General features: G+C 40.5%; 1 protein-coding gene across 2 annotated transcripts in view; it reads right to left on the reverse strand.

The window, feature by feature from the left end:
* GALNTL6 (polypeptide N-acetylgalactosaminyltransferase-like 6) overlaps positions 1-14,072 on the reverse strand; it is a 996,922-nt gene that overhangs the window by 764,783 nt on the left and 218,067 nt on the right. The window contains exon 5 of one of the 2 annotated variants that reach the window (XM_018555137.1): positions 10,702-10,719. In XM_018555137.1, the coding sequence (XP_018410639.1) occupies positions 10,702-10,719 (18 nt within the window). Of the gene's footprint in view, positions 1-230; positions 247-10,701; positions 10,720-14,072 lie in introns of both variants that reach the window. The other variant, XM_018555136.1, reaches the window with a different exon arrangement.

Raw genomic sequence — 14,072 nt, forward strand, 5'->3', positions numbered from 1 at the left:
AGGGGCTGCTACCCTGCTCCTATGGTCAATTCCAGTTTCTACCTCCTTCTCTACCTTCACTCCCTCTTTACTTCTTTATCTTTCTCCTTTATCTCACTTTCTCTGACCTTTGTTTTATTTGTTTTCTTGATTAAGGCTTAAACTACATATAGCTACACTTATCCATCCTTTCATTCGATCACAAGATCAAACTCATAGTGCACAATTATTACCTCACCCTTCAATACTACCTATTGGAAATATTTCCTTGTCTTCATCCACATATCCTCTGTATATTACACAGTTCCTATGATGGAGATGTTTTGTTATGCTAACTATATTGGTTTATCTTTTCTCTACATGAGGAATATACTATTATATTCCTATTGTACTTGATATATACACTATGTTTGTTCCTTTATTTATTTACAAATTTTGTATAATTGGATGTATATATCCCCTGTTATGTTATCTTTATACTTCCTTAATAAAAAATTATACGGAAAAAAAGTTATAACTCTCGCTTGTTCACAGAAAAAAAAGTGAAATAGCTCACTAGTCAGTAATTATAAACAAATGAATAATTACAGGCAGATCTTTCTAAAAAATTTTTTATCTGCTGCAAATTGTTAGTTTGTCCAATTAAAGTTATTCACTTACTCCATCAATCGAAATAATATTTTCCAGAACTATACAAGAGACACTATTAAAGGACATTACCAGGGAAAGCTTAGAGAGTGTTAATGAGGATCATAGAAACATTGCTCTCAGCGGCAGAGTACTTTGTATAGAAGGGGGTGTGCTTGCTGAAAAAAAAAATGTTAGGATGCATTGAAACTGAGCTGAGATCACCCTCTGTGTCAAAGGCAACAGGGCCATATTTATAATAAAGGCAGTGTCTAGGGCATCAGGATAAGACATACTATTCATAGGACACCTCAGCTCCCAGACCCGAATGGCATTCGGGAGCTTACACATAGCATTTAGGAGCTCCCGAATGCTATTGTGTTCTATGAAAGTTCAAAATGTAAAATGGGCGGAAAAAGCCCAGTGACATCATGGCTCGCCCCACCCATTTGTTTACATTCAGACTGGAGCTGTCTTCATCAGGTTCAGAAGGGTCGTCGTGCGGCAGGACTTTTTTATGTTGGGGTTGTCGTTCATCGTGATTGACATTGGATTACATCAATGGATCCATTTATTTAAATATAGGAATTGTCAAAAACTGACTCTTTGTTTTTTTTTTAATTAAAGAACTTTTAAAAAAAGTGTGGTATCTTCATTACATTTACTTTTAACCCTTTAGTGAATGAGTACCCCTTATTCATTCAAAGGGTGAACAGCAGCATCTGGGTGCACCCTTAATTAAAGGGGTACCACAATGCAAATAAGCCCCCCTGCCCGCAGACCCCACTACCACTGGGCCAGGCCTATGCTCAGATCAAGGGCCTTGTAGGAATTTTAGGGGGACCCCATGCTTTCACCCCATTTTTGGGGGTGGGGCCCCCCTTAAAATTTCTACCAGACCTAAAGTGCCTGGTATGACTTTTCGGGGAACCCAAAGCACTTTTTTTTATTTTAAACTTAGGGGTCCCTCCTAACATTCTTGTTGTTCCTATTCCAATTGAGTCTGTGAAGGTTCTCATTCATCCAGGTCATAGTATATCTGTACAAAATAAGTCAAGGCAACTGGACTTGCTGTATTTTTCTTTAGGATGTTTCACTGGTCATCCAACCAGCTTTCTCAATTCAGAATGACTTGTACAAAAAATTATCTGGGAATAAATATGATTAATGTTGCTCCAATCCACATAGGCTGTCAGTCACAACCAGGTGTTGATTGCATTTTCATAATTTTTATAATTGGAGTCATGGGGGTGTTGTTAACCTGCCCAGAGAGAGGTGTTAAAACAGCATTGTATGTGGCAGACAATAGATGTCTCCCCCCCCCCACCTAGAGGTGGAATAGAGGTGGGGGTGATACATCTATTGTCTGTGACTAACAGATTATGTGGATTGGAGCAACATTCACCATATTTATTCCCAGATCATTTTTTGTACAAGTCATTCTGAATTGAGAAAGCTGGTTGGATGACCAGTGAAACGTCTTCAAGAAAAATACGGCAAGTCCAGTTGCCTTGAATTATTATTTAGAGATATTCCAATCGAGGGGAACCTCACGCTTTTTTTTCCTTTTCTCCTGCCGACCGTTAAAAAAAATAAAAAAAAAATCCTTTTTTTTTTTTGTAATCAGAAATCAACTTTATTGTACATATGCATGGTACAAGGGTATAAGGAGGAATTCGCCTCAACAGCAGGGCAACATCCCCAACACAAAACTGGGGTAGAGAATACATACATACATGGATCACAATGCACATGGTATGTAGATGGGGTAATTGCTTGGCTCAGCGAGATAATCAGCAGACTGCCACAGTGACCTTCCACAGTATTACACGAGCAATAGAGTGTGTATAGAGAGCGTAGGCGGCACGATGTAGAGTCAGACAAAAAACATATCATAGGCCTCATGTGACTTCTTGTACCATAACTAGCGTGCAAGGTGGGTCGCCCTGCGGTATTTGGCCAGTTCCGGAAGCCCTATACCTCCCTTGTGCTTAGGAAGGGTGGTGGTACAGTATCGAATTCTAGAAGGGGCGTAGGACCAAAGAAAAGCTGTAAACATTTGGCGTAGACGACGGAAGAATAGTGGCGGGATACGAATCGGGAGGGCTTGGAACAGGTAAAGGACCCTGGGTAAGGTAGTCATTTTAAGGGCATTACAACGGCCAAACCAGGAGAGTGACAGTGAGTGCCAGGACAGGAGGTCTTGCTTGATCTTCTGAAGCAGGGGGGCAAAGTTAAGCTCGTATGATCGCGCGGGGTCCGCTGCTATAAGAGTACCCAAGTATGGCAGGGCATCCGAAGCCCAGGCAAAGGGGAAGGAGGATCGCAGACGAGCCACGTCCGCTTGAGGGAGGGAAACATTGAGGGCAGCAGATTTGGAAAAATTTATTTTGAAGTTTGAGAGGGCGGCGTAGCGGTCCATTTCCCGCAGAAGGATTGGGAGGGTTGAAGAAGGGTCCGAAATAAAGAAAATCAGGTCGTCCGCAAAGGCGGCTACTCTATGCTCGCCGGAACGTTTTATCAGGCCTCGGAAGTCGGGGAGAGATCGCACGCGGCAAAGGAACGGTTCCAGAGTAGGGATGAATATGAGTGGGGACAGGGGGCATCCCTGCCTTGTGCCGTTAGAGATAAAGAAAAAATCGGAGCGTGCCTCGTTCACGCGGACGGCGGGGACAAGTATAACGCAGAAATCCACCGCATCATGCCAGGACCTAGGCCTATGTGGCGAAGGGTGGCGTGGAGGAGGCGCCACTCCACCCTATCGAACGCCTTCTCTGCATCGGTGGACAGCAGCAGCAAGGGTGAAGGGGTGGAGCGGGCATGGTGTATCACGTTAAGCACTCTGGTGGTATTGTCCCTAGGCTCCCGTCCCGGAACAAAACCCGCCTGGTCTAAGTGCACAAGGCCAGGGATGTGAGGGAGCAGTCTGTTGGCCAGGATTTTGGCAAAGATCTTCAGATCCAGGTTGAGGAGAGCAATGGGGCGGTAGCTGCTACATTGAGACGGGTCCTTACCAGGTTTGGGTATGACTGCGATGTGGACATTAGGAAAAAATTTCCTTTTGCCTAATGTCACTTTGCAACGAAAAATCGCTCGGAACGAAAATGCGTACATATTACCAATGACGAAATTAATGAAAATTTGATTTTCGTCCGAATCCTGAAACAAATTGACTTTCGGACCCGAATCCTTAAAATATTAAATAATGATAAATCAGAATGAAAACGAAACAAAACAATTTTTTTGCCACCGCACATCTCAATTCCCCACCCCTCAGTGACTCATAGCTGTAGGGTAGGGTATTGCACTTGTGGCAACTGATTGGGCCAAGATGGGGTTGTAGGACAGGTAGTTGCGCTCCTGTCCTTTGAGTTTTTATCTGCAGTTACGAATAGACAGGGTCCTCTCCCTGTATTGAGGAACTTTGCACACCTACTAACATCAGCCATCCCATTGAAGTTTGCCCACAGGATTGCGCTTTATCTTTTTTTGTGTTCTCAATTTGTTCCAAGATGGGGTTGTGTTGATCACAGTTTTGAGTTGGCTTGGACAAACTCAAAAGGCAAAATGTGTTTGCCTCAAGTCCCAGCTCATCACTAGAAGTCACCTGTATGTTGGGAAACATTTAGCTGCTAAGTTTGTTCACAGACTTGTTACACATATATCCATCAAAAATAACATTTTGCATAATAATTATCATTTTGCTCGCTAGCCAATTATCCAGTGTCTTTTCCCCAGTTATAGAGAGATTGTTATAATGATTAGAATAATTGTTCTTTTCCTAGTATGTTCTGTATTGTTGTTCTATAACTGTAAAATGTATGCTTACAATACAGTTGTTGCAAGGGTATTCATTTTTTATGTTGTGTACAATAATTAATGTCCAACTTATCCAGACTACAAGCATCTCAATACTTGTTTCCCTGAATGCATTTTCAATCAAGTCTTATCTAATAAGAAAATAATTTCCAACAACCTGTGAACCCCAAAAATGTATTTTGAGACCCTATTTTAGGTATTAGTAGTTATGTACCTAGTTTTGTAATTGTTATAAAACATGATATCACTATATTAATAATACCAATAATATCTTGCAAGTGACAGTTTGCAGTATTTTTATTTTCATGGATTTATTGTACAGGAACTTGACGGTACTCATTTTCAGAACCTTTGCTAAAAACTTTATGAAACATCATGTAAATTATAATATGAATGGATGACTGAACTTAACGTTATTAAAGACTGGTTAACACAACTGCAAAACAAGTAGAAAACATTAAGCATAGTATATTTCAGTATTTTGGCATAGTTCATGAATTAAAACCACAAAAATGACATATTCTTCCTGTGACAAATCTTCCAGTTTGCTCCCTGGAGCTCCATTTGTTTCACTAGGCAGGTGAATAGGAGTGTAAGTTGTGGCTGTCCTCAAGGATCTGCCAAGGTGCCATATTACATGTAGCATCTGCCTCACTGTTTGATTCTGAGATTAACCTGAAGCCCAGTGGGATGCCAGACTGATAAAATACATCCTAGATTTAAAGAATCTAGTTCCACAAGAGAAGATTTAACATCTGGCTCAATTATAAAAATGCACAAAGTGCAAAAAATGAGCAAACTATGTACAAAAGAGGTTTACTTAATTATTTTGCTCAATTTTGCTAAGAATCAAATTAAAGTATTACCATGCATCATGTAGTTAGCTGTGTAGCACATTGTGTGTTTGCTGCAGATGGAGTCTTTTAATGGTGATTGCTGATTTGCACCTGTCTCAGGTTAAGTCCACAACAAATCATCCACAGTCTGCTGATCATAGAAATATTTCTAAATGCAAATAGCTCCAACATTCAGCAGCCTGAGAGCTTTGCAGACATACACAGCCATGCAAGAGAGCATATTACACTACATCTTATTATCAATGCTTTAAGAAAGGTAGAAAAGTATTACATTAAATTAAATATAAAAACACTGCCAGTAAAACAAACTGCTAACACTAAATATATTAACACACATTAGCATTTGGTGTATATTTTGTCAGCATGTCATGTATGCCATGATATACGACACTACCCATTTTGCCTTAAACTACCATACTGCTAAGAATAATTGTTTTCCTAGATTGACTGAAAAATTGGTGCAGAAGGTGTAGGGTGAAGGATTTGTTCACATGACAGTCAAAATGAAAGCCTGTTCCCTTACTAAAGCTGGCCATACATTTTCTATGGTCAAATGGAAAAAGTGCAACAGATTCCTCCATCTACACTAAACTGTGTGGATGGAGGAATCTCCCACTGGGCTAAGCTTCAGTATCTTGCAAGTCGGCCCTGCTGCCTCTCTAAATACCTGAACAATGCCTGCATCTGATCAGATTGTTTAGGTATTTTTACCATCTGGCACTTTTTCTATCTGACCAAAGAAAATCTGCAGATAATCTATAGGTGTATGGCCAGCTTTACTATTATCTGGCCATCAGAGTTGATACCAAATTTCAGATGATGTTAAATTCAGACCAAACTTTGTAGACTGATCTAATGTGAATCTGAATTTCAATGTTTTTTGGTAGTTCAGACTTCCAAAAAAAACCTCTGGGGAAAAAAGACCAAAAGCTGCTTCAAATGCCATTTCTGCCTTATATCTGCTTCTCTCATTAAGATCAAAGAAAATCTGAGTCAAGCTCCAAAAAAGTCTGTTTTACAGCACAAATGATACAAAATTGTGCAGAATGGTTTGGAAATCTCTGCCTAAGAAGATAATGGGGACAAAAAATTGTCTGAGCCTCTTCTTTAAGCTGGCCACACACCTTAAGGTGCCCACACACCTTACGATAATCGTGCGATAATCGCGGGAAATCCCACGATCGTACGATTATCGTAAGGTGTGTGGGAGCCGTGCGACCTCTGCTACTGTAAGGTCGCACAACTTTTACTTTAGGAACACGTTCGAAAACCAGCCAAACATCGTACGATGTTCGGCTGGTTTGTTGCATGTACGCAAGATAAAAGCCGCATTGGCCTGTGTGCGCAAGCGGGTGGGCTTGCGATCATCGCAAGTATGATCTGCCTGTCCAAGATAGGCAGATCGTACGTTTTTTAAATGACCTTACAACCATCGCAAGACAAAAGTCTTGCGATGGTTGAAAGGTGTGTGCCCAGCCTTACAATTATCTGCAGATATTCTGTGGTCAGATGGAAAAGGTGCAGCAGATTCTTCCATCTACACTTAACTACACTTAATCTCCACCTGGGCCAATCTGTTGCACTTTTTCCATCTGACCACAGAATATCTGCAGATAATTGTAAGGTGTATGGGCACCTTTAGGAACTCTCTATTTGATTTTCCAGGACCTGGACGGAGTTGGGGGTAATTGGATGTGGACGCACATCCATTTAGATTCAGCTGCCCATAAACAAACATTGGGCTTTTAATCAGATCCATCTGAATAACTGACAGGCAGACCTTATCAGAATGCCTGTCTGAAAGGAGCCTAAACCTTCTAGGGTATTGGCATTTGGAATCTGAATAGCTGAATCAGATGGATGGCTGTTGGTTATGGGAGTGTCCCTAGTACTGACACTACTTGAGATCCATAATAGGACTGCACTTTGTATACAAATATTATTCCTGCAACTGTCTTTGTTGCTCCTCCCAGGACCTTGCCTTGTCCAATAGACAGGAAGTCAGTATGTTTACAAACACAATCCAGATGACTATAGGAACATTTAAAGTAACATTAAACCCTGAGATTTTTTAACATATTATTATCAATGCTTTAAGAAAGGTAGAAAAGTATTACATTAAATTAAATATAAAAACACTGCCAGTAAAACAAACTGCTAACACTAAATATATTAACACACATTAGCATTTGGTGTATATTTTGTCAGCATGTCATGTATGCCATGATATACGACACTACCCATTTTGCCTTAAACTACCATACTGCTAAGAATAATTGTTTTCCTAGATTGACTGAAAAATTGGTGCAGAAGGTGTAGGGTGAAGGATTTGTTCACATGACAGTCAAAATGAAAGCCTGTTCCCTTACTAAAGCTGGCCATACATTTTCTATGGTCAAATGGAAAAAGTGCAACAGATTCCTCCATCTACACTAAACTGTGTGGATGGAGGAATCTCCCACTGGGCTAAGCTTCAGTATCTTGCAAGTCGGCCCTGCTGCCTCTCTAAATACCTGAACAATGCCTGCATCTGATCAGATTGTTTAGGTATTTTTACCATCTGGCACTTTTTCTATCTGACCAAAGAAAATCTGCAGATAATCTATAGGTGTATGGCCAGCTTTACTATTATCTGGCCATCAGAGTTGATACCAAATTTCAGATGATGTTAAATTCAGACCAAACTTTGTAGACTGATCTAATGTGAATCTGAATTTCAATGTTTTTTGGTAGTTCAGACTTCCAAAAAAAACCTCTGGGGAAAAAAGACCAAAAGCTGCTTCAAATGCCATTTCTGCCTTATATCTGCTTCTCTCATTAAGATCAAAGAAAATCTGAGTCAAGCTCCAAAAAAGTCTGTTTTACAGCACAAATGATACAAAATTGTGCAGAATGGTTTGGAAATCTCTGCCTAAGAAGATAATGGGGACAAAAAATTGTCTGAGCCTCTTCTTTAAGCTGGCCACACACCTTAAGGTGCCCACACACCTTACGATAATCGTGCGATAATCGCGGGAAATCCCACGATCGTACGATTATCGTAAGGTGTGTGGGAGCCGTGCGACCTCTGCTACTGTAAGGTCGCACAACTTTTACTTTAGGAACACGTTCGAAAACCAGCCAAACATCGTACGATGTTCGGCTGGTTTGTTGCATGTACGCAAGAGAAAAGCCGCATTGGCCTGTGTGCGCAAGCGGGTGGGCTTGCGATCATCGCAAGTATGATCTGCCTGTCCAAGATAGGCAGATCGTACGTTTTTTAAATGACCTTACAACCATCGCAAGACAAAAGTCTTGCGATGGTTGAAAGGTGTGTGCCCAGCCTTACAATTATCTGCAGATATTCTGTGGTCAGATGGAAAAGGTGCAGCAGATTCTTCCATCTACACTTAACTACACTTAATCTCCACCTGGGCCAATCTGTTGCACTTTTTCCATCTGACCACAGAATATCTGCAGATAATTGTAAGGTGTATGGGCACCTTTAGGAACTCTCTATTTGATTTTCCAGGACCTGGACGGAGTTGGGGGTAATTGGATGTGGACGCACATCCATTTAGATTCAGCTGCCCATAAACAAACATTGGGCTTTTAATCAGATCCATCTGAATAACTGACAGGCAGACCTTATCAGAATGCCTGTCTGAAAGGAGCCTAAACCTTCTAGGGTATTGGCATTTGGAATCTGAATAGCTGAATCAGATGGATGGCTGTTGGTTATGGGAGTGTCCCTAGTACTGACACTACTTGAGATCCATAATAGGACTGCACTTTGTATACAAATATTATTCCTGCAACTGTCTTTGTTGCTCCTCCCAGGACCTTGCCTTGTCCAATAGACAGGAAGTCAGTATGTTTACAAACACAATCCAGATGACTATAGGAACATTTAAAGTAACATTAAACCCTGAGATTTTTTAACATAAAACAATATTGTAATGTGTGCCTTACTGTAATCCATGATTGTATCCCTTCTCTTTGCTGCTCTTCCTTTTAAATCCGTATCTCTTCTCATGCTGGGCAGAACTTCTTGTTTGCAGCAGACTGCCTTGTCTCTGGAATGGATACATGGTGTCTGTGTGCAGGTTCACAACCTGAGCCAGCACTACAGGAAGAGGCACTCAGCTGCAAAGGGAAGTTCTCCCACAGCATGAGAAGAGATAAGGATTTAAAAGGAAGAGCAGCAAAGAGAAGGGAAACTACCATGGATTACAGTAAGGCACACATTACAGTATTGGTTTATGTTAAAAAATCTGAGGGTTTAATGTCACTTTACGTATTTCAAATAACTACAAAGTAATCTGGATCTTCCTTTTGGGCTTGTGTTCAGGGGACAGGTGTGTCCAGACTGTAACAATACTATGCAATAATCTGAGTTGATAATCTGAATAATCGAAGTTGCTATTAGAACACAATGACAAAACTCATGGAAAAAACTCAGGGAAATATTAGCTCAGCCCATACTCCCCTTGCCCCTTTATATCAGAACCCTGCATTTGCACCTGGTATCCATCTTAAATCATTTCAATGGTGGCGGGACAAAGGACTATATACAATAGGTCAGTACCTTAAAAGGGGGAGACCACTGACTTTGGAATACTGCAGGCAGTACCTAGGTATGCCAACATCGGAGTTGTCATTATTATCAAATTACTCACTTTTTAGGTACTATATTAGCACGAAGTGACTCTGGAGGCGATTTCAGTCTATATGAATGATGGTGCCTTCAGTCTACTGATCAGAGAGGGGCCATCTCCCTGTTGTAGTCCATAATGTTGGAGTCTCCCCCTAAGCAGCTATATATGCGGGCTTGGGAACAAGATTTGAATATGGTAGTACCAGAGGAAATATGGAAGTGTCGTTCAAGGGTGACGACTCGGGGCCTGGTTAATGTATCACTGTTGGAAGCCAATTTTAAAGTTTTTTCCAGGTGGTACCTGGTGCCCTCCAGACTTGCTCTCATGTATCCGGGATCATCTCCTCTATGCTTCTGGGGGTGTGAGCTTGGGGGCACTATGTGCCATGTATGGTGGTCATGCCCTCGTATCCGCACATTCTGGGGTAGGGTGTTCAACCTGATATTTCGGGTCACAGGAGTGAGAGTTCCTAGAGACGCCGGATATGCTCTTCTTAATGATACCCTTCCCGGAGTTCCCGGATATTGTACACGATTGATAACTTTCATGTTCCTGGCAGCTAAAATTACAATTGCCAAAGCCTGGAAGACACCTAGGGTGTCCTTGAGGCAAGTAAAGATTAAGCTGTCCTGGATCATGACGCACAAAAAATTGGCGAGTATTCTCCTGGATAAAATGACGCAGTTTGAGTCAACTTGGGGTCCCTGGCTGGAATATGAAGGCTGCATAACAATATGAGGGAAAAGGAGTGGTTCTTGGGCCCCACCCCACCCTGACCAAACTATTTAAAAAAAATGTCTCTCTTTTGTAGGTTCATTGTCTTTTTTCTTCTTTTCTTTTGCGTTTTTGTTTTCTCTCTATTGTGTCTGGGTTTTCTTTTTTTTCTCTTTCTTTATGTGTTTTCCGGTGTTTGTTATGTTATTTTTAGAGTTAGATTTAACTAAGGATATGTAGTAGATATGTCTTAGTGGGGACTACCTGCCCACTAAATCCAGTTGTAGATAATTAATTAACTACAGGATAAAATCAAATAACGGGGAAATATGTTACAATATAACTAAACTAAACCATAGTGTCTTATTGGTTGGAAGGGGTAGAAATAGAATGAGAAAGTAGAAATTAAAGTAATTATAGGTGAAATGCACCATCACCACCATAAATACACCATCATAAGACGGTACTCTTTCTAAGACCATATTATAGTATTATTATTTAATATAGTATTGTTATTCAGTCCGTTAACATCATCTGTATATGTATATTGATATACTATGTTGAATGTATGACTTTAGAGTGGCTATACGCATAATGTCCTGCTAGGGCGGAAACTACATTAGTTCAATATATTGTTTTATGTTATATGTGTTGTTTATGTACTGACAAACTAATACAAATTTTGAAATATAGAACATAATGACAAGTGTTTTACTGTAATATAGTTAATATGCCATGAAACTAAACTATTTTCATTCACAACAATAATTATCCACTGCTGAAAAAAATAAAACACTTCTAAATGTAATTTAGTCATTTATCAGTCGAAGGTTATTATATTTAAAGGATATGATACATATTTCACATACAGTAACTTAATTAGCAGTTGCTCTCAAACTATATAATAAATAGATGTTTAGAAAGGCTATATATTATCACTATTTTACCAGCCTTATCCTTTAAAGCTTATAGTAAGGTCTCTGCAGTGTGATATTGGCTATATGTCATTCAAAGCAAAGGCAATCAATGCCGGATTTAGGTACTTTATTAAAAATAAGCAAGGTGTTCCACACAGACAAGAGAAATATGGGAAAGATTGTTCTTTGCCAAGTGAGCCTGGTGTGGGGTTAAAAGTGCTTGGCTTCCTATTTTACCTACATCAAATATATTGTTGGCTTGGAAGATGTTTGAAATCAGTTTGCTCCAGGCATGAATTAACTTTGTCAGTCTGTGTGATTATTTACAAAAACAAAGGGTTCAAGTCACATTATTACCCATACAAAATGTATAATATTTGCCTCAATTTGTTATATGTCCTGATGTGTTTTTTACGTATTGTTTTTTAAGCCTAAAATAAATAAAATTGATTTAAAATTAATATGGATGTAACCTGAAGAAAGTGAACATGTTTGAAGTGCTCTTAAATATAAGCACATATTCAGTTCATTTAAGTTAAATTTCAAAGTTAAAGGCCTAATATATTTTACTAGGAAAAGGATGTCCATTTATTGAACAAGCTAAAAAATAGAAGGGCGGGTGGCTGCAGTGTTGAAGATCACAAAAGTGTAATTGGTACAGTGGCAGCAAGTGCTAAGGCATGTGTTGTTGCAGTTGCAGCAAGAGCATAGGTCGGCATTGGTGTAGTATTGAGTAGAGGAGGTAGGGAGGGAGGATTGGGTGAAAGTGGGGCTTGTTATGCAGGTGCGATGCAATACCCCTATAATAATATTTTGAACATACAATCTCTATATCTGGCTGAAACAAAGGAAAGAGTACAACTTCATTTAACTTCAATATCCTTTTTATTTTTAAGTATAGGGCATCAATTCAAAAAAAGCATTTATAATATGTGTTTCTTAAAGGCTATTAACATGGACCTTGCAGTAAAAAGCAAGGTCTGCTTATACTGTCCGGGCCTCCTCCTGCTATAATAAACACCTGCAGGGTTATTCACAAAAGGGTGAAGAGTTTGGAGAAGGCAGGAGAAGTGAAAAGTCTAGGCCAAAATAGCTGAACTGGAAAAATTCTCCAATTCAGCTCACTTTCCAGTTCAGCTATGTTGTCCTAGATTGTTCACTTCTCCTGCCTTCTCCTAACTCTTCACCATTTAGTGAATAACCCTGCTGGTATTATTAGGTGTTAAAAGTACCTGTGAAGAAAAACCTAGATTTATAGTTGCCTTGCTCCCCTTCTTCTGCCCACAGGGCCTAGGAAGATGTGATATCAAACTTTATCTGGCTAGATGCTGGGGAAGAGCAGCCAAAATCTTGTGAGAAGGCACTCTTGCAATAGACTGGAGTGTCATCCCACGAGATTTTACCTGTTCTCAATTCCTTTCAGAATCCTTCCAGAAGCATGATGTTGTCAAACCCAGTGATGCAGAACATGGGGGTAAGGTAAACTTTTAGATAATTTTTTTTATAGTTTTAGACACAAATACTGCAGGGTTCTTGGCTAAATAAATACAGGTAATACGCTAACAGAATCAAATTGACCATAGGACCTATATCATCAATTAATATGATTAGTCGTTAACAAAAAAGATGCCATGCAGTTATCTAAACCAGCTGAAGCATGCCGAAGCGTGCTGAAGGATCATCTGCAGCTACGGCTGGATCCTTCGGCTCTTTTTTTTCCAGCCAGTGGAAAATATTTTCTCAGGCTCTCCTCTTTGCCTTTTTGGAAGGTCATAAGGCAAGCAGCAGCAGCATGCCAATCTACTCACCACATATGCACAAGCAACCAAAAAAAATAAAGACTATTGCAACAGTGGTAATTTAGTTGACTAAAATGTTTGGTCATAGGGGTCTAGTCACTAAGCTGCCGTAGGCAGCCGAGTGAATGACCGACCTAAAGCGAAGTGAGCCGAACACTGTTCGCCTATTCACTTCAGGCTGGTACGGCTGATTTCAGCCGTATGTCGGCTGAAATCAGCCATACATCGGGTGGCTTCGCGTGGCTTCTGGTCGGCCGAACATGCTCAGCATGTTCAGCCAACCCGAAGTGCAGAAGTAGTTCAACTCAGCCGATCCAACATCTGGATCGGCTAAGCCGAACCTCCAGCAGGCTACTCGCTGCTGTTCGGTCTATTCTTATAGATACCGAACAGCAGTGAGTGAATAGCTGAATGCCGCTGAGCCAAGTTTGACTCAGCCGATCCAACATCTGGATCGGCTGAGCCGAACCTCCGGCAGGCTACTCACTGCTGTTCGGGCTATTCTTAAAGATGCCGAACAGCAGTGAGTGAATAGCCGAATGCCGCCCAGCGGCATTCGGTTAAGCTGTTCTGCTCGGTCCCTCAGAGGTACCGAGCAGAACAGAAAAAGAGTGAAAAAAGTAAAAAAAAAGTAAATAAAAAACGATTGTGCAGAGCCAGCAGTGACAGCTAGCTCCGCCCAATAGTTTCCTATTGTCCGGCGGCTCTGCTGCTGTAAAAAAA

The sequence above is a fragment of the Nanorana parkeri genome, unplaced genomic scaffold (genome assembly GCF_000935625.1).
Source record: "Nanorana parkeri isolate BGI_ZX_2015 unplaced genomic scaffold, ASM93562v1 scaffold185, whole genome shotgun sequence".
NCBI classification, from domain to species: domain Eukaryota; kingdom Metazoa; phylum Chordata; class Amphibia; order Anura; family Dicroglossidae; genus Nanorana; species Nanorana parkeri.